Raw genomic sequence first — 22550 nt, 5'->3', positions numbered from 1 at the left:
TCTTATCCCCTTCCCCTTCTTTTTTCTGTAGGTCAGGATAGACTTCCGTGCCCCATTTCCTGTATTTCTTATTTCCCAATAGCATGTGAAAACTTTTTTTTAGACACACGGTTTTAAAACTTTAGGTTTCACATTTTCTCTCCTCCTCCCTCCCCACCCACCTTAATTGAAAAGGCAAGAAACTCAATATAGGTTGTACATGTGCACTTATGCAAAACACTTCCATAGTAGACATGTTGTGAAAAACTAACTCTATTTTCCTTAATCCTTTCTGCCCTCCCATTATTCTATTCTTTCTTTTGACCCTGTTCCTCCTCAGAAGTATTTACTTCTGATTACACCCTTTTCCAATCGGCCCTCCTCTGTATCATCCCCCTGCTCTCTTGTCCCCTTCTCCCCCTGTTTTTTTGTAGGGTAAGACAAATCTCCATACCCAACGGAATGTGTATGTTATTCCCTCCTTACGCCAAATCCTATGAGAATAAGATTTACTCATTCCCTCTCACCTTCGCCTGCTTCCCCTCCAATGTAAGAGACTTTTCTTTTCTGTTTTTCTTTTTTGTGAGATAATTTACCCCATTCTACCTCTCCCTTTCTTCTTCTCTGAGTATAATCCTCCATCATCCCTTAATTTTATTCTTCAGATATGACCCCTTAATCTTCAACTCACCCTGTGCCTTCTATCTATCTATCTACCTATACATACATATATTTTTTTTCCTCCAACTACCGTAATACAGACAAAGGTCTCATGAGTTATAAATATTATCTTTCCATGCAGGAATGTAAACAGTTCAATCTTAATAAGTCCCTAATGATTTCTCTTTCCGGTTTACCTCTTCATGTTCCACTGGAGTCCTGTATTTGAAAGTCAAACTTTCTATTCAGCTGTGGTCTTTTCATCAAGAATGCTTGAGAGTCCTCTATTCCACTAAATGACCATTTTTTCCCCTGAAGGATTATACTCAGTTTTGCTGGGTAGGTGATTCTTGGTTGTAATCCTACCTCCTTTGCCCTCCGGAATATTATATTCCATGCCCTGTAGCCCTTTAATGTAGAAGCTGCTAAATCTTGTGTTATCCTGATTGTGTTTCCACAGTACTTGAATTTTTTCCTTCTGGCAGCTTGTAATATTTTCTCCTTGACCTGGGAACTCTGGATTTGACTATAATATTCGTAGGAGTTTTCCTTTGGGGATCTCTTTCAGGAGGAGATCTGTGGATTCTTTCAATTTCTATTTTGCCCTCTGGTTCTACTATATCAGGGCAGTTTTCCTTGATAATTTCTTGAAAGATGATGTCTAGGCTCTGGTTTTGATCATTGCTTTCAGACAGTCCAATAATTTTTTAAATTCTCTCTCCTGGATTTATTTTCCAGGTCAGTTGTTTTTACAATGAGATAGTTCACACTGTTTTCTAATTTTTCATTCTTTTGGATTTGTTTTACAGTGTCTTGATTTCCCATAAACTTACTAGCTTCCAATTGCTCTATTCTAATTTTTAAGGAAGTATTTTCTTCAGTAATCTTTTGGACTTCCTTTTCCATTTGGCCAATTTTTCTTTTTAGGGCATTTTTCTCCTCATTGGCTTTTTGGACCTCTTTTGCCATTTGGGTTAGGCTATTTTTTAAGGTGTTAATTTCTTCAGTATTTTTTTCGGGCTCCTTAGCAAGCTGTTGACTTGTTTTTCATGATTTTCTTGCATCACTCACATTTCTCTTTGCAGTTTTTCCTCGCTTCCCTTACTTGCTTCTCAAAATCCCCTTTGACCTCTCACAAGCCATGGGACTGATTCATGTTTTTCTTGGAGGCTTCGGATGTAGGATGTAAGATTGTCTTCTTCTGGTTGTATATTTTGTTCTTCTTTGTCACCAAAGTAAGATAATATAGTCTGACTCTTTTTGTGCTGCTTGCTCATGATCCTGGCCAATTACTGGAGTTTTAAACTCTTTGTTAAGGTAAGAGTCTGCTTCCAATGTGGAGAATTTACTGTCCTAAGCTTCAGGGGTTTGTACAGCTGTTTTCAGAGATACTTGTAGGTACCTGTAAATTTTCAGTTCTTCCAAGGTGGTATGATAAGGGGCGAGGTATTTACTCCTTTCCTGGCCTGTGACCACAAGTATTCCTTTCTGTCCTGTAACTGTGAGGAAGGGTTCCTCTCCACAGCCACTACAAGCTCCACCATACCAGCATTCCTCCTCACCCCAGCATTGCCTCCAAGAACGGTGACCCAGATCCAAACACGGACAAAGCAAGAGATTCCTGCCTCCGCACTGGCAAAGAGATCCCTGCAATCCCTCTCTGATCAGCCACTGGATTCCCCCTCAGTCTGTGGGCCGGAAGCTCAGCAAGCAGCTTCCCCCCCAACCACACAATTTTGGGGAATGAAACTGAGACCCCGCCTTCCTTTCTCAGCACCGACAGAAACAGACTTTTCCCACTGACCTTCTAAATTGTCTTTGGCATTAGTGGGTTGAGGAGTCTGGAAACCTCCACAGCTGTCTGAGATTCAGTCCTCTGAGGCCTGCTCCAGTTTCGCTGAGGTCTGTGCTCCCACACTGTGCTGGGCTGCACTCCCAGCCCGGCTCGATACACCTTTCTAATCAATCATCCAGGTTGTCTTGGTCTGGAAATTTGTTTCACTCTGTCTTTTTGTGGATTCTGCTGCTTCAGAATTTGTTTAGATCCATTTTTTATAAGTATTTGGAGGGGTTTGGGGAGAGCTTAAGCAAGTCACTGCTTTCACTCCGCCATCTTGGATCCGCCCCCAAAGTCAATGATTTTTCAAAAAACTCCATATCTAACAACTTATACAGAGTAGAACATTGTTTTTCATTTTAAATTTTAAAAAATTTATTTTTAATATTAAAAAAAAGTTTTGAGTTCCAAATTCCCTCCCCCACCCATTGAGAAAGCAAGTAATATGATATCAACTATACAGGTAATGTCTTGTGAAACAGTTTCACATCAGCCATGTTGGCTGAACTTTCTGTGGTAGAAAAGAAGTAGAAACAAAATAGCCGTTATTTGCAGAATGTCTAAACAAATTGTGGTACAAAAACATAATGGAATGTTACTACATTGTAAGATATGATGAATATGAAGAATTTAGTAAGAAGAATTGAAAGAATTGTGGGAACACTTACATGAACTGTTGATGCAGAGTGAAATGAGCAGAAACCGGAAAACCATACAGAATGACTACAATCATGTAAGTGGGAAGATTAAAAACAATACTGAATGCTATGTAAGTATTGTATGAAGCTTGTTCTCAAAGAGATGAGAAAATATACTTCCCTCCCTTTGCAGAGGTGTGGGACTATGGATATGGAGCATTACATATCCTGCCAGACTGTTGATGGGATCATAGCATCGTAGATCTATAGGTAAAAGGCCATCTAGTTCAAACCCTTTATTTTGCAGATGAGACACGGGGAAGGCCCATACCTAAGTCAGACAGGCAGTAAGTAGCAGAGTTAGAATTTCAGTCCTCTCACTTCAAATTCATTATGTTCACTACCACACCTTTTTTCATTAAATTTATAGATATGCTTTTTTTCCCTTTTCATTTCGATTTTGTTGTTATAAGAAATGGTTCTCTGGGTAGAGGATAAAAGAGGGATATTCAATCAAAGACCCCAACTATTGGAATAAGGTGTCAGTATTTGATAAAAACTACTGAGAAAAATAGAAAACAGTCTAGCAGAAAACAAGTTTAGACCAAGATCTCACACCATGTACTTCAACAAGCTCCAAATGAACAGACCTAGATATATAAGGTCCCATCATAAATCAATTAGAGGAGAAATGAAGAAAACACTTTTCTCAACTCTAGGTGAAAAGTTCAAGACCAGACAAGAGGTAGAGGGGAGCATAGAAGATCCATGGAAATGGCTAATTTTGATTCCATAAAATTGTAACAAAATGCAGTTAAAATTAGAAGGATGACAAATGGTCTACATAACCACATGAAAAAATGCTTCAAATCACCAATTATTGTGCTGTTGCTGTTCTTCAGTCATTTCTGTCATGTCCAACTCTTCATGACTCTATTTTGATGTTTTGTTAGGGAAAATACTAGAGCGGTTTGCCATTAATTCTCCAGCTCATTTTTATAGGTGAGGAACTGAGACAAACTGAGTTAAATGACTTGCTGGGAGTCACACAACTAGTAAGTGTCTGAGGTCAGATTTGAATTCAGGAAGATGAATCTTCCTGATTCTCAATCCAGTGTTCTATCCATGCACCACCTAGCTGTCTTGTACTAATAACTAGGGAAATGCAAATTAAAGCAACTCTGAGGTTCTACTTCACACCCATCAGATTGGCAAGTTAAGAAAAAAAAGGAAAATGACAGATGTTGGAGAATTTCAATAGGGAGCATGGCCGTCTTGTACTATCATGTTGAATTTTATATATATATATATATATATATATATATATATATATATATATATATATATATATATATATGTATGTATGTATACATATTTGAAGAAATAAGCTGTATGTGATAGAGATACACAATTTCCTACACAATCCTTTTTTCTGTTCCTTATTTAATGGAAATATCCATGTTTGTTGATGTTTGTCAAGATCATGATAAAAAAGAATCTTTTTTTTTCAAATACATTCTGGAATTTTCCCAGGCATCAAAGTCAAGTTTACTAACATATTTTGAAGACTATCCTGTTTTGGAGGGTAAACTGGGAAATCTGATTTCCAATTTTGTAGTATCTCTGTTTCAGTAATTTTAAGAGATCACTAATGATGGTTTAACTGTCATATTCACCAGTTACTTTAGACTTTGGTATGTTTGTTTGAGCCACTTTTCTCACTATGATTTATCCTTATGTGAACTGCTAGAAGAAGGCAGTGATAATGATAATAGCTTGTATTTATACAGTTCCTTAACATTTACAGAGCATTTTACAAATCTCTTGAGGAAACTAAGGCAGAGTTTAAGTGAACTTGATAATCTTCCTGATCCTAATACTTTAGCCATTACCACAATGTTTCTATATATTCAATTTACCTCTGAATTATTTGTGGTTAGTGTACCCCTCAGCAGGAAGTCCAATTTCTTCTTCCTCTAATTAGAACTCTTCTCTTGGCGACACAGCAGTTGCACATCATCCTTCCTTTAGAGCAGAATACAAAGAGCTGCTTGCCTCTGAGGGGTCAAGATCCTTGCTCTGTGGAAAGAGCATTGTTATCTATTGCAGAGCTCAAAACGATGAAGTTTTCCCTCTTTCCCCTGCCATGTCACTTTTTTACATCCATGAACCTCCCCACACAGGATAGTATTCCGTTATGCCTCTTGCTGTTTTTATTCTCTTTTGAAGCACTTCTTCTCATTCTTTCCAGGAACATTTCATTTGCCCTGACACCTTGCAATATAAGTTCCTTGAGAATCGGGATTGTTTCACTCTTTTTTAAAATTATTCCTCACATCTAGTAGGTGCTCAATAAATGCTTGCTGAATACCTGGAGAGAGGTATGCCATTAGCCCTTTTACCGTATCCTCTGATAGGGGGACCAACGTGCAGTTTGTGCATGTACACATGACACTGGCAGCTAAACGGCATGTTATTTTCTCCATTTATCACAAAATTCTCCATATTACAAAATTCTCCATGTTCTTCAAACTTGTGGGAAGTTTTGTTCTTGTAACTAACTCTTGGTGAATCGTTGTTTGCTCCCACCCATTCACCACCTGTGGGCTCCTGATAGAACTTTATTTATAGTAAGCTTCCAGTCTTTTTCACCAGCTTGCTCAGCTGCCTTGGATTCTAGTTAATATTTCTGTAAAGCCCTAAAACAAACAGAAGCAACACTGAACTATTGTCTGAAAGGCCTTAAACAGGAACCCAACTCCTAGCCAATTTTCACTTCCTAGCTACTTCCAAACCATGTTGCCTCAACCCCTTGCCACTGGAATGTGGTTTCTGTCCCTAGGATTCTGGCTCTTGATAGGTCAACTTTTTTTTGTGAGATAATTGGGGTAAGTGACTTGCTCAGAGTCACACAGATAGTGAGTATTATGTGTTTGAGGCCATATTTGAACTCAGGTCCTCCTGACTTCAAGGCCGGTGCTCTATCCACTGTGCCACCTAGCTGCCCCAGTAGGTGAACTTATGTCATATGTTGCCTGAAGTCCTGGAATTATCAGGCCTCCAGAGCACTTCCAACCATTTCCAAACCATGTTGCCAGTCACGCATTTCTCTCCTCCTTCTGCCTCCCTTTTATGTGTTACCTTACCACATCAGAACATAAGCTCCTTGAGAGCAGTGACTGCCATGCTTGCTCGTATTTAGATGCCTAGTGCCTGGTGCATTGGAAGTCCTTAACTTGTTTTCATTAATTCACTCTCTTTTCAGCTGATCAGATTTCAGACACCCACTCCTGTCTTCTGCCTTGTTGCTTCAACATCTTCAGCTATTTCTCTTTTAAAAGGAGGTACTTTACTTTGATTAGGAATGCATTTTCTTTGTTGCAGCTAGAAAAGGAAAAAGCTGAGAATGAAGTTGTGTGTAAAGGGCTACACTGTCGAATCAGGGAACTTTGGCTCTGGTTACAAATACCTACCCGGGAGAGAGAAGCTCTGGCCATGTCCATCACTGGGCCAAAGGCCATGATCAGAAAAGTGGTAAGAAAATATAATAGGCCAGACATGGGCAACCTTTCTGTCTTGGTAAGTCAAGGTTCTGATTCTTTTCATTAGTGTGTCAGACATGGCAGAAAGAAAGGATTGCTTGTTGCTGTCCGACCTCTGACCTGTGAGACATCTTTTGTGCCAGGGGAATGGGATGCATTATCTTTGGTGTGTATACCATAGATTGTCAACTTCTATAACAGAAGTTTCTATGTTTTTCCATCAGTTTTGGCAAGGAGGCCATATATTTGTCTCTATGACTTTCTGGGTTTTGTTTACTATCCTCTGAAAATTATGGAAGACTTAGGAAACTAATGACCGTCTTTCATTTATTTGTTTGTTTATTTATTTGTTTGTTTGTTTTTCATTTATTTTTTGCCTAGGCAATGGGGTTAAGTGACTTGCCCAGGGTCACACAGCTAGTAAGTGTCAAGTGTCTGAGGCCAGATTTGAACTCAGGTCCTCCTGAATCCAAGCCTGGAGCTCTATCCTCTGTGCCACCTAGCTGCCCCAGTGTCCCTCTTTTATAGATTCATTCTTAGAAACCATCTTAGAACATACTTTTGAGTCATTGAATACCTTGAATTATGAACTAACCTTTTATTGCCAGTGCTCTTGCCTGTTAATTTGAGCCCTGAAAACTTGGTAGATGATTAGGTGAAATCAAACTCTAAACTGAGGCTTGACTAAACAGAAGAAACTTGGCATAAAACTAATGTTAAATCTGTTCTCGAGAAAAAAGAGAAGCACTTTTTGGACAGTTCTCCCCTTTGCAGCTACAGTTAGAAGTGGATCGGTTGGAGGATTTGAGGATTCAGAACTTGAAGAAAATGATTGAAGCAATCAGGGTGGAGCTGGCACTATATTGGGAAAAATGTTTTTACAGCCAACAGCAAAAAGAAGCCTTTACACATTACTATAACGGTTAGTACGGGAACTATATCAACCTAGGCTTGCCTGCTTGCTGCTGCACTTCTATAAGCCAGATCTGAGAAGAACATGTGTTTGAAAAAGAATTCAGGTCAGATTATTTTTCTTGTTATCAATGTAAATTGGTATTCTTGTACAGATGACAGTTTGTAAGGCTGTTGGAAGTGATCTGCAGTTTTTCTCATTTGAAGCATTTCCTATAGAAATTATATGACAGAGTAGGAAAGGAGTAGGAAACTTTTCCCTCTTGAATCTCTCAATGTAGCTGGCCACCTGGGATGATACACCCAAGCATCTATTTTTGTCAAGTTTCTGATATGCTACTGTGCTTAATCCTGAGGCAGGGGATGCAAAAGAAATTTAGAAAACTTGGGTCCTACCCTTAAGGAGCTTATATTTTCATTGGAGAGAGATGGCTAACATGTAAACACGATTAATATCAGGGAATAACCATAGAAAATAGAAGGGAGTATGTGATTATATAAAAAAGTAATAGTACAATTAAATGCTACACAAATAGTAACTGAGACGAAGTAACAGGGGAGACCTGAAAGCAGGAGATAGTGTTTGACCTGGGCTTTAAAGGATGGATAGTATTTCGATAGAAAGGGTAGAATAGATATAGTATGAATGAAAGCATGGAGGTTAGATTGAACATAGCATTATCTATTTAGGGGAGGAGTGGGAAAGGTAAGGCTGTGCCATTAGAGGGTTTAGAACATGCGTTCTTAACCTTTGTGTCATGGACTTTTATGGCAATCTGAAGTCTATGGACCCTTAATCGAAATAGTGTTTTTAACTGCATAAAATGAAACACAAAGGAAATCAATCATATTTACTTCATATATGTGTATATATGTACATATATGTATTTATGTATATATGTACACGTATATATATATAGAGAGAATGTGTATGTATGTGTATATATGTGTGTATACATAATTATATATACATGTGTGTATATTATATATATACAGTGTGCCATTCTGAATATCCCTTCCCCTAATCTGTCCCCCTTCTATCTCCCCCTTCTCTTATCCCCTTCCCCTTCAATTTTCCTGTAGGGCAGGATTGATTTCTATACCCCATGACCTATGTATCTTATTTCCCAGTTACACATAAAAACAATTTTTAACATTTGTTTTTAAAACTTTGGGTTCCAAATTTCCCCCCTTCCTCCCTCCTCACCCACCGTCATTGAGAATGCAAGCAACTTGATACAGGTTATATATGTGTAGTCATGCAAAATACTTCCGTAGTAGTCATGTTGTGAAAAACTATATTTCCATTCATCCTATCCTACCTGCCATTTATTCTATTCTCTCCTTAGACTCTGTCCCTCCTCAAAAGTGTTTGGTTCTGCTTACCCTTCCCCCTTATTTTCCTAAAGGGTAAAATAGATTTCTATATCCAATTGAGTGTGTATGTTATTCCCTCCTTAAGCCAAATCTGATGAGATTAAGATGCACTCATTCTCTCTCACTTTCTTCCACTTCCCCTCCACTGTAAAAGCTTTTTCTTGTCTGTTTTATGTGAGATAATTTACCCCATTCTACCTCTCTCTTTCTCTTTCTCCCAGTATAATCCTCTCTCACTCCTTAATTTTATTTTTAGATATCATCCCTTCATCTTCAATTCATTCTGTGTCCTCTGTCTATACATATAATATATCGTCTGTCTATCTATCTATCTATCTATCTATCTATCTATCTATCTATCTATGTTTTCCCTACAATTACCCTAATACTGAGAAGGGTCCCATGAGTTACAAATATCATCTTTCCATGTAAGAATGTAAACAGTTCAGCTTTAATAAGTCCTTTATGATTTCTCTTTCCTGTTTACTTATTCATGAGTCTTGTATATGAAAACCAAATTTTCCATTTAGCTCTAGTCTTTTCATCAAGAATGCTTGAGAGTCCTCTATTTCGCTGAATGTCAATTTTTTTCCCCTGAAGCATTATACTCAGTTTTGCTGGGTAGGTGAATCTTGGTTGTAATCCTAGTTCCTTAGACTTCTGGAATATCTTATTCCAAGCCATCTGATCCCTTAACATAGAAACCACTAAATCTTGTTATCCTGATTGCGTTTCTACAATACTTGAATTATTTCTTTATGGCTGCTTGCAATATTTTCTCCTTGACTTGGGAGCTCTGGAATTTGGCTATAATATTCCCTGGAGTTTTCCTTTTGGGATCTCGTTCAGGAGGTGATCTGTGCATTGTTTCTATTTCTATTTTACCCTCTGGTTCTGGAATATGAGGGCAGTTTTCCTTGACAATTTCTTGAAAGATGACGTCTAGGCCCCTTTTTTGATCATGGCTTTCAGGTAGTCCAATAATTTTAATATTATCTCTTCTGCATCTATTTTCCAGGTCACTTGTTTTTCCAATGAGATATTTCACATTCATTGTCTTCTATTTTTTTCCTTTTTTTGGATTTGTTCTACAGTGTCTTGATTTCTCATGAAGTCACTAGCTTCCATTTGTTCCATTCTACTTTTTAAGGAATTATTTTCTTCAGTGAACTTCTGGACTTCCTTTTCCATTTGGCCATTTTTGCTTTTTAAGGCATTCTTCTCCTCATTGGCATTTGGACCTCTTTTGCCATTTGGGTTAGTCCATTTTTAAGGTGTTATTTTCTTCAGTATTTTTTAGGTCCCCTTTAGGAAGCTGTTGACTTATTTTTCATGATTTTCTTCCATCACTCTCATTTCTCTTCCCAGTTTTTCCTCTACTTCTCTTACTTGCTTCTCAAAATCCCTTTTGAGCTCTTCCATGGCCTGGAACTGATTCATATATATATATATATATATATATATATATATACATATATATATAATATATATATGTATATATACATATATATATACATATATATGTATATACATATATATACATATATATATTATTGTTGTTGTTGTTGTTTTGTTTTCTTGGAGTCTTTGGATGTAGGAGATTTGACTCTGTTGTCTTCTTCTGGCTGCATGTTTTGATCTTCTTTGCCACCAAAGTAAGATTTTATGGACTAAGTTTTTTTTTCCATGCTGCCTATTCATGTTCTCACCCAATTACTTCAGTTTTAAACTCTTTGTTAAGGTAGGGGTCTGCTTCCAGTTTGGAGAATGCACTGTCCCAAGCTTCAGGGTTTTTTTGCAGCAGTTTTCAGAGATAATTCTAGGGACCTGTAAATTTTCAGTTCTTTCTAAATGATCAAAGGTGAGGTGTTTACTCCATTCCTGGCATGTACTGTAGTCCATGAGTGACCATAAACACTCTTTTCTGCCTTGGAACTGTGAAGATGATTCTCTCTCCATCATTGCCAAAAGCTGTACCACACCAATGGTCCTCTTCACCCCAGGACCACCATTCAGAGCTGCAACTCAGATCCAAGTATGGGCAAAGCAAGAGAATCCTGCCTCAGCACCAGCAAAGAGATCCCTGCAATCCTTCTCTGATCAGCCACTCAATCCTCCCACTGTCTATGGGTCAACAGTTCCAGAAGCAGCTGCCTCCAAGGGGCTGTGCTAGGACTGAGGCCAGACTGCTCTCCTCTCGCATCAAGGTCCAACAGACCTTTCCTACTGACCTTCTAAGTTGTCTTTGCCATTTGTGAGTTGAGAAGTCTGGAAACCGCTACAACTGTCCTGTGATTCAGTCCCCTGAAGCCTGCTCCAGGTTAACTGAGGGCCTGTTTTTGCCTACCTGGCCCATGCTGAACTGTGCTCCTCTACCATCCCGGCACAACAGACCTTTCTTATCAACCATCCAGGTTTTCTTGGGCTGGAAATTTATTTCACTCTGTCTTTTTGTGGGTTCTACTGCTCTAGAATTTGTTTAGAGCCATTTTTTTTACAACTATTAGGTGGGGGAGAGCTCAAGCAAGGTACTGCTTTTACTCTGCCATCTTGGCTTCACCCCCTGAGAGGGAGAGTCTCGTTTGAGGAAAAATGAGGAAACCAGTGTCACTGGACCATAGACTACATGGAAGAGAATAAGGGATAATAAAACTGGAAAGGTGGGTAAGGGCCAGGTTATGAAGAGTTTTCAAAGGCAAACAGGGCCTATTCTGTTTGATCCTGGAAGTAAAGAGATCCATTGGTGTGACTTTATTGAATTTCATTGAAGAGGAGATAACAAAGAATTGCTCTTTAGGAAGATCACTCAGATGGCTGAGTGAAGGATTGACTGGAGTGGGGAAGAGACTGGAGATAGGGAGTCCAGAAGGCCATTGCAGTAGTCTAGGTGTGATGTGATGAGGGATTGCAGTAGGGTATTGGCAGTGTTAGAGAGAGAAAGGCATGTACATGAAAGATATGAAATTAGAATTGACAAGATTTGGCAAAGTATGGGATATTGGGAGATGAGAAAGTGAGGAATCATGGTACTGGTAGCTGAGAGGATGGTGAGTTTAGAAGAAGGGAGAGTTTGGGGGAAGATGAAGAAGAAAGATAATCAGTTCAGTTTTGGCCAAGCTGAGTTGACATCTAGTTCAAAATATCCAAAAGGCAGTTGGAGATACGAGAATGGAAGTTCAGAGAGGCTTTTAGAACTGGATAAAATAGATTTGAGAATCATTGGCATAGAGATGATAATTGAATCTGTGACAACTGATGAGATCATCAATCAAAAATATAGAGGGAGAAGATTGCCCGGAATAGAGACTTTAGGGGATACCCACTGATAGTGGGTACAAACTGGATGAAGATCTAACAAGAACTGAAATCAGTCAAACTGTTAGAAAGAGAACCAAGAGAGAGAAGTGTAATGAAAACCTAGAGAGAAAAGAATATCTAGGAGAGGAGGGTGGGTTGATACTGTTAAAGATGACAGAGAGGTCAAGAAAGATGAGGATTGAGAAATGGCTATTAGATTTGGCAGTTAAGAAGTCATATGATTGCAATTGAATACTATTGTGCTGTAAGAAATGATGAGCAAGATGCTTTCACAAAAACCTGGACTTACAGGAACTGATGCAAAGTAAAGTGGGCAGAACCAGGAGAACATTGTACATAGTAACAACAATGTTGTATGATGATCACCTGTGAATGATTTAGCTATCCTTAGCAGTACAGTGATCCAAGACACTTCTAAAAGACCTCTGATGAAAAATGCTATCCACCTCCAGAGAAAAAAGCTGATGGAATCTCAATGCAGCTTGGAGCGCACTATTTCTTTAAACTTTCTTTCTTTTTCCTTTTATTTTGATTGTGCTTTCTTTCACAGCATGACTAATATAGCAATATGTTTTGCATGAGTACACATGTATAACATTTATCAAATTACTTGTTTTCTTGGCAAGGGGAAAGGAAGGGGAGGGTGGAAGAGAATTTGGAACTCAAAATTTAAAAAGTAAAGGTTAAATTTTGGTTTTATATATAATATGAAAATATTAAAAGTCAAATAAATGAAAAGATCATAGATAACTTTAGAGAGCATTGAATGATGAGGTCAGAAGACAGAGTGGCTAAGCATAAGAGGAAAGGAAGTGAAGACATGGATTGTAGACAGCTTCCTTGAGGAGGTTAGCTACAAAAGAGAGGAGAGGTCTACAGGTTAATAGTCAGCAGAGATAGATGTATCAAGTGAGAGTTTAAGGGTGGAGGAGATATGAGCATGCTTGTAGACATCAGGAAAGCATACAGCAGACAGGGAGAAATGAAAGACTGGAGAGAAAGTAGGAATGAGAGAAGGGTAATTTGCTGAAAAATATGGGATGGAATGGATCAAGTGAGGCTGTGATAAGAGAAGAGTGTAAGTGACTCATTATACTTGGAAATTTGGAGCATTTTGCTATATTGGAAACAGGAAAGATTAGCAAGACTTTAGAGGAATTTTAAAGTTTGGCTTATTTATCTCCCTCACACAGAGAACTACACAGAGATCTTGCTAAGGCTCCATGATGAAGAAATTGTGAAGGTGAAACAATATTATGAGCTGCACAAAGAACTATTTGAAGGCATTCAGAAGTGGGAAAAGAACTGGAGGCTTTTCTTGGAATTTGAGGTACTTTTTTAGAGGGAGAGAGGAGGGAAAGGCAAGAAAAGAAGAGTGTAATAAGTTGTGCTGAATAGAATTGCTGAAACCCCATTCCTTGGTGCAATGAGATTTCTGAAACCTGGTTTTGCCTCCTAAGTCTCCTCATTTCCGCAAGCCATGTCTTGCTAACTTCTCATGAACCTACTTAAAGATGAGTTCTGGTTGGGAATACTTTGGATTCCTTTTCTGGCACCTTAGTTGTTAGTGCAGGGAAGGAATACATTTCTGGCTTCTGAGGTGTATGGTTTTATGAAATTAAAGGACTCCCAAGAACTAAATCTTCCTTCTATGTTTGGATTTATTGCTTAAATAGTAGCTCTAATTAAAATTTATTGTCTCCATTTACAGCAGCAAATGACTTTAGTAATAACCGTGTGTTTGACAAGTGTGAAGACTTATGTTTTTGAGAGAAGAATTCATTAGTTAGTACAAAATTGTTGAAAAAGCTGAAAGTAGTCCGGCAGAAATTGGGCATAGACCATTCATACACCATTTCCCAAGATAAGGTCAAAATGGATACATGACCTATATAGAAAGAGAGATATTACAAGAAAGATTGAAGAACATGGAATATATTACCTATCAGGCTTACGGAGAGGTGAACAATCTATGAAGAAACAAGGTATAGAGAGCAGTATGAGGTGTAAAATGGAAAATTTCAGTTACATCAAGTTAAAAAGGTTTTGTTCAAATAAAACAAATGTAGCCAAGATCAGAAGGAAAGCAGAAAATTGGGGTAAAATTTTATACATAGTTTCTCAAATAAAGTTCTGATATCTCAAATATATACAGAACTTTGTCAAATGTATAAAAATACAAGTTATTTCCCACTTGATAAATGGTCAAAGGATATGAACAGGCAGCTTTCCAATAAAGAAATTAAAATAATGTATAGTCATATGACAAAATGCTCTAAATCATGATTGATTAGAGAAATCAAAATTAAAATAATCTTGAGATATCATTTTACACCTACCCAATTGGCCAAAATAATTGAAGAGGAAAGTGCCAAATGTTGGAGGAGATATGGAAAAATTGGGACACTAATTCATAGTTGGTGTAACTGTGAACTGATCTAACCATTTTGAAGAGCAATCTGGAATTATGCCCAAAGAGTTATTAGACTGCCTATACCGTTTGACCCTGCAATACCATTACTAGGTCTATTTCCAAAGATACTTAGAGAAAAAGGAAAAGAACCTATATGTTCCAAAGTATTTATAGCAGCTCTCTTTGTGGTGGCAAAGAACTGGAAATTATGGGGATGCTTATCAGTTAGGGGATGGCTGAACAAGTTGTGGTTTATGACTATTGTTATAAGAAATGATGAGTTTGATGATCTTTGAAAAACATGGATAGACTTGCATGAAATAATGAAGCACAAATTGAGCAGAACCAAGAGAACATTGCATACATTAACAGCAATATTATTTTAAGAACAACTTGGAGCTAGTAATGTATTTTGACTCTTATAAATACCCATATTAACTACACATGACCTATGAAGGAAGATGCTATCTGCATCCAGAAAAAGAACTGATAAATAGAAGTATGTATAGAATTATTTTACATAAAAATACTTATTTGTTTCTAATGGTAGCCATCTCTAGGTCTGGGGCAGTGAGGAAAGAAAAAAAAAGGAAAAAAGTTACATGATAGCTTTAATACATATTTTAAAGGAATAGCAAGTTGTACATCATAGATTTGCAGTTTCATGTGCAGTCATGTTTTTTCTATTCTAATATGTTACAGAAATGGTTGTTTTATTTCTAGAATTCAGAATAAAATCAATTTAAAAAAAAATGTTGTCTCCACAGAGAAAAGCTTCAGATCCAAGCCGATTTAGGAACCGTGGTGGAAATCTCTTAAAAGAAGAAAAGCATGGAGCCAAGCTACAAAAAACACTCTTTAAGGTAGACAATGCTTTTTGGAGTGCTCTTCATGTTTTACACGAAAGGTCCTTCATTTCAAAATCGAGCTTTGATAAAAGCAGAATAAGGAAAACAACACACACTGATTACAACAACATCAATAGAAAGAACAAAATTTTCTAGTTGAACACTGCTTAATGACAATGACCAAACTTGGCCTGGAAAAAGAGTTAAGAAAAGGTCCCTGAACGTCCTTTTTTTTTCTTTGTACCAGTGGGGTTTTTTAGGTGTGGTACTCTCCAGTTGGTTGATGTCTTGGTTGGTTTTGTTGAATTGCTTTGCACTCCTCCCCACCCCACCCATTTTTTTCTTTGTTATGAGGGATGACTCCTGGAGGAGGAAAGAATGAGAGAGATACATTCAGAAATAAAGGTGATAAAAAAGAAAACACCAAAAAATGCCTTTTAAAATCTGTCCTTTAAGTTTTCTGCCCAACAGTGACTACAGTAATCTACTGTTTGATAAACCCAAAGCCCCCAGCTTCTGGAATAAGAACTCATGATTTGACAAAAATTTCTGGGAAAACCGGAAAATAGTATGGCAGAAATGAGGCATAGACCAATATCTTACACCCTATACCAGGATAAAGTCAGAATAGGTTCACAATTTAGATACAAAGGCTGATACTATAAGCAAACTAGGAGAGCAAAGAAGTTTACCTGTCAGATTTATGGAGAATGGAAGAATTTGTGACCAGACAAGGGATAGAAAACATTATGAAATGCAAAATGGATAATTTTGATTACATTAAATGGAAAAGGTTTCACAGAAACAAAGCCAATGCAACCAAAATTAGAAGGGAAGCAGAAAGCTTGAAAACAGTTTTTACAACCAGTGTCTCTGATAAAGGCCTCATTTCTAAAATATGTAGTGAACGGAGTCAAACTTATAAGAATACAAGTCATTCCCCAAATGACAAATGGTCAACGGATGTGAACAGGCAGTTTTCAGAGGAAGAAATGCTCTATATCACTTTGATTAGATAAATGCAAAACAAAACAATTCTGAGGTAGTGTATCACACCTATTAGGTTGAATAACATGATAAAACAGGAAAATTATAAATGCTGGAGAGGATATGGGAAAACTAGAACACTAATGCATTGTTGATGGAGTTATAAACTAATCCAACCATTCTGGAGAGCAATTTGGAAGTATGTCCAAAGGGCCATAAAACTGTATACCTTTGACCCAGCAATACCACTTCTTGGTCTGTATCCCAAAGAGGCCATACAAATGGGAAAAGGACCCACGTGTACCAAAAATATTTACAGCAGCTCTTTTTGTGGTGGTCAGTAATTGGAAACTGAGAGGAGGCTCATCTATTGGGGAATGGCAGAACAAGTTGTGGTATATGAATGTAATGGAATACTAGTGTTCCATAAGTAATGATGAGCAGGTGGACTTCAGAAAAACCTGGAAAAACTTACATGAACTGATGCTGAGTGAAGTGAGCAGAAACAGGAAAACGTTGTACACAGTAACAGTCACAGTATGTGATGAGCAACTTTGATACACTTACCTCTTCTTAGCAGTGCAAAGATCGAAGACATCTGCAAAAGAGTCAAGATGGAAAATACTATGCACATCCAGAGAAAGAATTATGGAGTGTGAATGCAAATGGAAGCATATTATTTGCATTCTTTTTTTTCTTTTGGTTTTGTTTTGTTTCTTCTTTCTCATGGTTCCTCACATTGGTTCTAATTCTTCTATACAACATGACTAATGTGAAAATGTGTTTAATATATCTGTAGACCCTATATCAGATTACACACCATCTTGGGGAGGGAGGCAGGCAGGGAGGCAGGGTGGGAGGGGGAGAAAATTTAAAACTCAAAATTTCATTCTCATAGAAGTGAATGTTGAAAACTAAAAATGAATTAACTAAGTAATTTTTTTAAGTTTTCTGCCCAAGAAACAAGTCCTATATTAATTTCTCCAAACAGATAGAATGCTACATTATACCTCTCAAGAAGGCTATCCTTACTAGAGTTGTCCATTGGGTCACAAAAGATGTTCTTAGGATGGAGCTTCCTCAGGCATTAGAATTCTTGTGAAGATCCAACCATTGTGACTTGGGTTTTGCTGAATGCCATAGCATCAGGTGCCATTAAAACAAAACAAAACAAAAACTTAGAAGTGCATGTAATTTATTTCTCTTTGCTCCCTCATGTGTTATCTAAATAAGCTGGGGCTTTTTCCCCCTAATGATCAATTTTATGTACATTCTGTCTTGCTCTCATGTTTTGCTTAGAGTTACAAACATATTGAAATAGCACAATCGACCCCTGAATGGAAGAAGTCACCCTTTGGAACAGCAAGATTAATAGCGTGTTAGCGAGTTATTGATAATAAGCTTTCCTTTTTTTAAATAACCTCAGCTGGAAGAGGAGTTGAAAACGCGGATTGAAATGTGGGAAAAAGAACATTCTGAGACTTTTGTGGTGAATGGCCAGAAATTCACAGAATATATGATGGAACAGTGGAAGATGTTTCATTTGAACAAAGAGAAAGAAAAGCAGGAACGAGTAAGTAAAAACAAAGGGAGAAAAGCTGTGAGCTAAGTTGGAGGGATGGTGAGAGAATACAATCTATGTCCATCCCTTGCCTTCCATTTTGTGTGTGCTATAGACTAGCTTTGGGGCTGTGCCTTCACACCCCCTTTTTTTTTCATGTTGTGCTTATCACTGATGATTCTTATTCGTATAGCAACTAAAGAAGAACCAAGAAACGGGAGCAGAGATGTCATATAGCAGCAGATCCAAAATACCCTTCAAGAAGGAAGGACTCAGGCCTAATTCATCAGGCAAAGGCTACAAGGTAACAAAGCTTTACCTCATTAAAAAGTCTGACTCTTACTCAGAGAAGTATTGTTTGGAAAAAGGTAGTAGGAATGATATCCAAACTGGCAGCTTGCTGGCTTGGCAACTTTAATCCAAGTGTTTTGAGTGAATGCCATTAAAGCCCAGTATAGTTTACCTAATCATTGTTTACCCTCTTTTTGGAGTGGGACAAGTCCCTGCCTGTGTGCTGATAATCTCAAAGAACCTCTACCTTGCTAACCACCATGATTACCCAGTGAATGTTCAGCCATCTATCTTATGTTAACTGCACTAAACTTTCAGAGTGTACTGAAGCAGGAATTTTCTAGGATTGTATTATCGACTTGGAAAGAAGGAAAGGATCATTTATTAAGTGCCTATTATGTGCTAGGTACCATGCTAGGCCCCTTTTCAAATATTATCTCATTTGATCCTTAACCCTGGGAGGGAAGGATTGTTATTATCCCCATTTTACAACTGAGGACACTGAGTTTAAGTGACTTGCCCAGGTTCACACAGCTAATGTCTAATGCTGGATTTGAACTTGGGTATTCTTGACTCCAGGCCCAGCTGTATGCCTCTCTAAATTAGAATCCAAATTAAAAACTGGAATAGGCATCAAGCTAGCATGATAAATGAAGGAGCATAACTATATGACCTCTGGGGCTCCTTCCATCCATAAATCTTCTGAAACCTTGAAGTTCCATCTAACAAAGGGATGAACATTTTTCACATTGCTATCATTAGGCCTTTCATTATTTGACTGATAAGTGAAGGGTTCTCATCGTGCCTGTTCTTTTGGTCAGGTTCAAGCCAGACACACCCATGAAACAGGATTCCCTGTTGCACAGCTGCTACTATTCCTCACAGCTCTCATCATGGAAACCACTTTTCTTTCTAGTTGTAATGGTTTAGTTAAATAGCTATTAGCTTCTTCCTCTGGTGATCTTTGCCTTTTGCTTCCAACTTCTCTCATCCCATGTACTTCAGTCTAAGATTATCTTAGCAGCAGGTTCTCACAGTACTCTCAGACTTATACAATGATAAATGTGTCTTGTCCTTGTGAAACAAGCTTAAAGTGCCAGTGTTTCCACCCTTATCGCCTTCCTGGGTAGTAGCTTTTCACTAACAAGTGCCTTCTAGACACGGGAAATTGTTTTTATACCTTCTTGTATAGCTCAGAATGTCCTGGGGTATAGCTATGTGCATCTGAGTTTTTGTTACTGTACGAAGCAGCGTTTTTCTATGATTCTTGCTGGAGTAGGTAACTAAGATGTGTTCCATGGCATCATTCCCTCTGCCTGCTCCTTAGAGACTGTGCTGACAGGGTGGGCCAAGGAGGAAGACTTCACGGACCTGCCAGATTTCTGGGCTCTTCTGAGAATGTGCTTCCCTCCCCACTTTCCTCATCTGTTTTTTATTTCTCTTCCAACAGTAAAAATCATCAGAGACTTACAACTTTGATATCTTCAGTGCCCTTCCAACGTTTACTTCTTCATCCTTCCTGGAGTTCACTACAAGTTTTTTTTTCCCCCTGCGGATAAGGGAATACTTTATGATTAAACAAGCGAAAAGAATATTTTGGGACATAAAGCCAATGCAGCCAAGGTTACAAGGAAAGCAAAGAATTTGTGGGTGGGGGAATTTACATCAAATTTCACTAATAAATGCCACACTTCTCACGTATGTAGAGGACTGAGTCAGATTTATAAGAATATGAGTCATTCTGTAATTGATAAGTAAGTAAAGGATATGTTTGTTTTTGTTTTTGGCTAGGCAATGGGGTTAAGTGACTTGCCCGGGTTACACAGCCAGTAAGTGTTATGTGTCTGATGCCAGATTTGAACTCAGGTCCTCCTGAATCCAGGGCCAGTGGTCTATCCACTCACCACCGAACTGCCCCCATGATCAAAGGATATGAATGATTAGTTTTCAGAAGAAGAAATCAAAGTTCTCTAAAGGCATATAAGTTTATTATAAGTATGTTAAGGTAGCAAATGAAGATCAATGATAGCTTGAAGGTAGAGGCCAGCTTTTAATGAGAACTTTAAAGCCAATTCAAATAAATCTACCTCATCAAAAGAGTCTGGGCCATTGCATCTCATTTCTTCCCCAAGTTTTCAAGAACAGTAACAATTTGCAGGTAGGGGTACTATGTCACAGGCAGGGGTGCGTAACAAACAGCAGGTAATGCAAAATGCTACAGATTTGATGTCAACTTCCTCCACAGAACCTTTCCCCGCACACACACACACATAGATTGACAAGAACTGGGAAGAATGGGACACGGAGTCAATGTAATGTTCAATACTTTCCTGTTGGGCCCTTTGTAGTGCTTTGAATCTGGTCTGCCCTTGGCTCAATATGTAAAAAATTAGGTCAGAAATTCCCCCAGCTCAGATGCTGGGGGAGAAGTGTCAGTCCTCCAGACCTTTCCAAGTTCCCTGTGGATTAGCCCAGATCAAGGTCAAGCCCAGGTCTAGAGCTCGCCTCTTTCTCCCTCCATGAGTTCTTTCTCAGGTGTCTAGCTGAATGCTCTCTCCTCTCTTCTGTATCTTGAATTTCTCCCTCCCGGGGTGTGACTAAGCACCTCAATCAGTCCACACAGATTAGCCTCCCCCAGTGAAGCACACAGACTTTAGTCAAATCTAGTCAACAGCTGTCAACTCTGAAAAGAAATGGCCAGAGTCACAGAGGTTGTGCAACCTCTCTCAACTCTGAAAATACCAAAGAGCTCACACAGGTTATCACAACGACAGTTAACTCTGAAAAATAAAATAAAATAAAACCAAAATAAAACCAAAGAACTACCAGTGGTGATAAGCAAAATGGTTTCATTGTTGTGTTGAAGGAAAGAAACTAGACACGTGTCAGGACCTCCTCCTCTGATACTGAGGAGACTCAATTTGGTGTGAGTAAATCTCAATACATTTACTAGTAGCTTCACAGTGAGCTGTAGCCCTGATAATGAGGGATAACAGCAACAACAGGACAAGTTTCATTGAAAGCTGGGTTTCCTGACTGGAACGTGGTTTCCAAAAATCAGCCTACAGAAGTTCCTTACAAAATCAAAATGAAAAATTGAAAATTGTTTTCAAATATCAGCTTACTATTTGCATGTGCAATTGCTCCAGAGAAAAGACCATTCTGTCACAGAAACCATAGCGCATATTCATAGTAATTTTAAATGCTAAATCCCATGCAAAATGATTCATTAAGTACTCATCAGTATCATTCTGTAACTGACACCTGCCCTATTACCATATTTGTCTTTTGCAAGGAACCTTGAGCCAGCAGCAATTCACCAGAAATGAATGTGTGAGAAAATTTCACAAGTAATGAAAAAAGCCAAAAATAAGGAGTGAGAACTCCACACGTCAGGGTCTAACAAGCCTATGACAGGACTATGTTAGAAGACAAGGGCTGTACATGCATTTATACCGGTCCCTTTATTTGTCTGCAGAAAGTGCTGCTGGCCTCATTTCTCTCTATGGACTCATCAATGCAGCTGAAAGGTGTCATCACACTTGTGTGAACCTTGAACACAATGGTATGACCAGAGCTGAACAGATGAAGGTCAATGGAGTAGAAGAGCTTAAAGAGTTTGAACTTGGGAGGTGTGCAAGTGGTTACAAGCTCATCTGCACTTGGATGCTGGAAGTTTTGACTTCAAATCTCACTTCAGCTCTCTCAGTTGAAGCAACTTGGTTCCCACAGTTTGACAAACTAAGCTTCAAATAACTCCTTTGTAAAATATATGGAAGAATGGCTCTTACCTTACTCACTAGCCATGATAATGCAATGTCAAAAGAAGTCCAAAACTCACAAGATACTGACAATCACATCATCTTCATCACCACCATAACTGTCATTCCTATGATTGGAGCTATACTTCCTTCTGCATGTACCCTTCAGAAAAGACCCTTCATGAGTACATTTGAAGAATTTCATCTGTCTATCCAGAAGCATCTTCTCTAGTTGCCAGTCATGATTCCCTTTCCAAAACCCACCCTTGAGAAGTAAATCTTCACCAAAAGAAATGGTTTGTGGCAATATGCTTTCTATCCTTATTGTTGCCATGTGTCCACAAGAAGGAGTCTGAATCTTTGGCAAAGAAACCATTTCAGGAATGAAAAATGCAGAACCTTTTTGAAAGTTCAGGGATCCACAGA

At 38.3% G+C, this 22550-nt stretch overlaps 1 protein-coding gene across 1 annotated transcript in view; it reads left to right on the top strand.

Moving 5' to 3' along the window:
* LOC110203877 (protein regulator of cytokinesis 1-like) overlaps positions 1 to 18376 on the top strand; it is a gene marked incomplete at its 3' end in the record, with an annotated part of 52712 nt that extends 34336 nt beyond the window's left edge. The window contains 6 exon segments of the mRNA XM_078148558.1: positions 6499 to 6648; positions 7431 to 7578; positions 13457 to 13593; positions 15444 to 15539; positions 17938 to 18084; positions 18266 to 18376. Of these exon segments, the coding sequence (XP_078004684.1) occupies positions 6499 to 6648; positions 7431 to 7578; positions 13457 to 13593; positions 15444 to 15539; positions 17938 to 18084; positions 18266 to 18376 (789 nt within the window).
* Positions 18377 to 22550: the final 4174 nt, after the last annotated feature.

The sequence above is a fragment of the Phascolarctos cinereus genome, unplaced genomic scaffold, assembly GCF_003287225.1.
Source record: "Phascolarctos cinereus isolate Bilbo 61053 unplaced genomic scaffold, phaCin_HiC Scaffold_23;HRSCAF=511, whole genome shotgun sequence".
In the NCBI taxonomy this organism is placed as follows: Eukaryota; Metazoa; Chordata; class Mammalia; order Diprotodontia; family Phascolarctidae; genus Phascolarctos; species Phascolarctos cinereus.
Note: the sequence above shows the minus strand (reverse complement) of the source record. Positions and strands in the feature narration are given on the sequence as shown.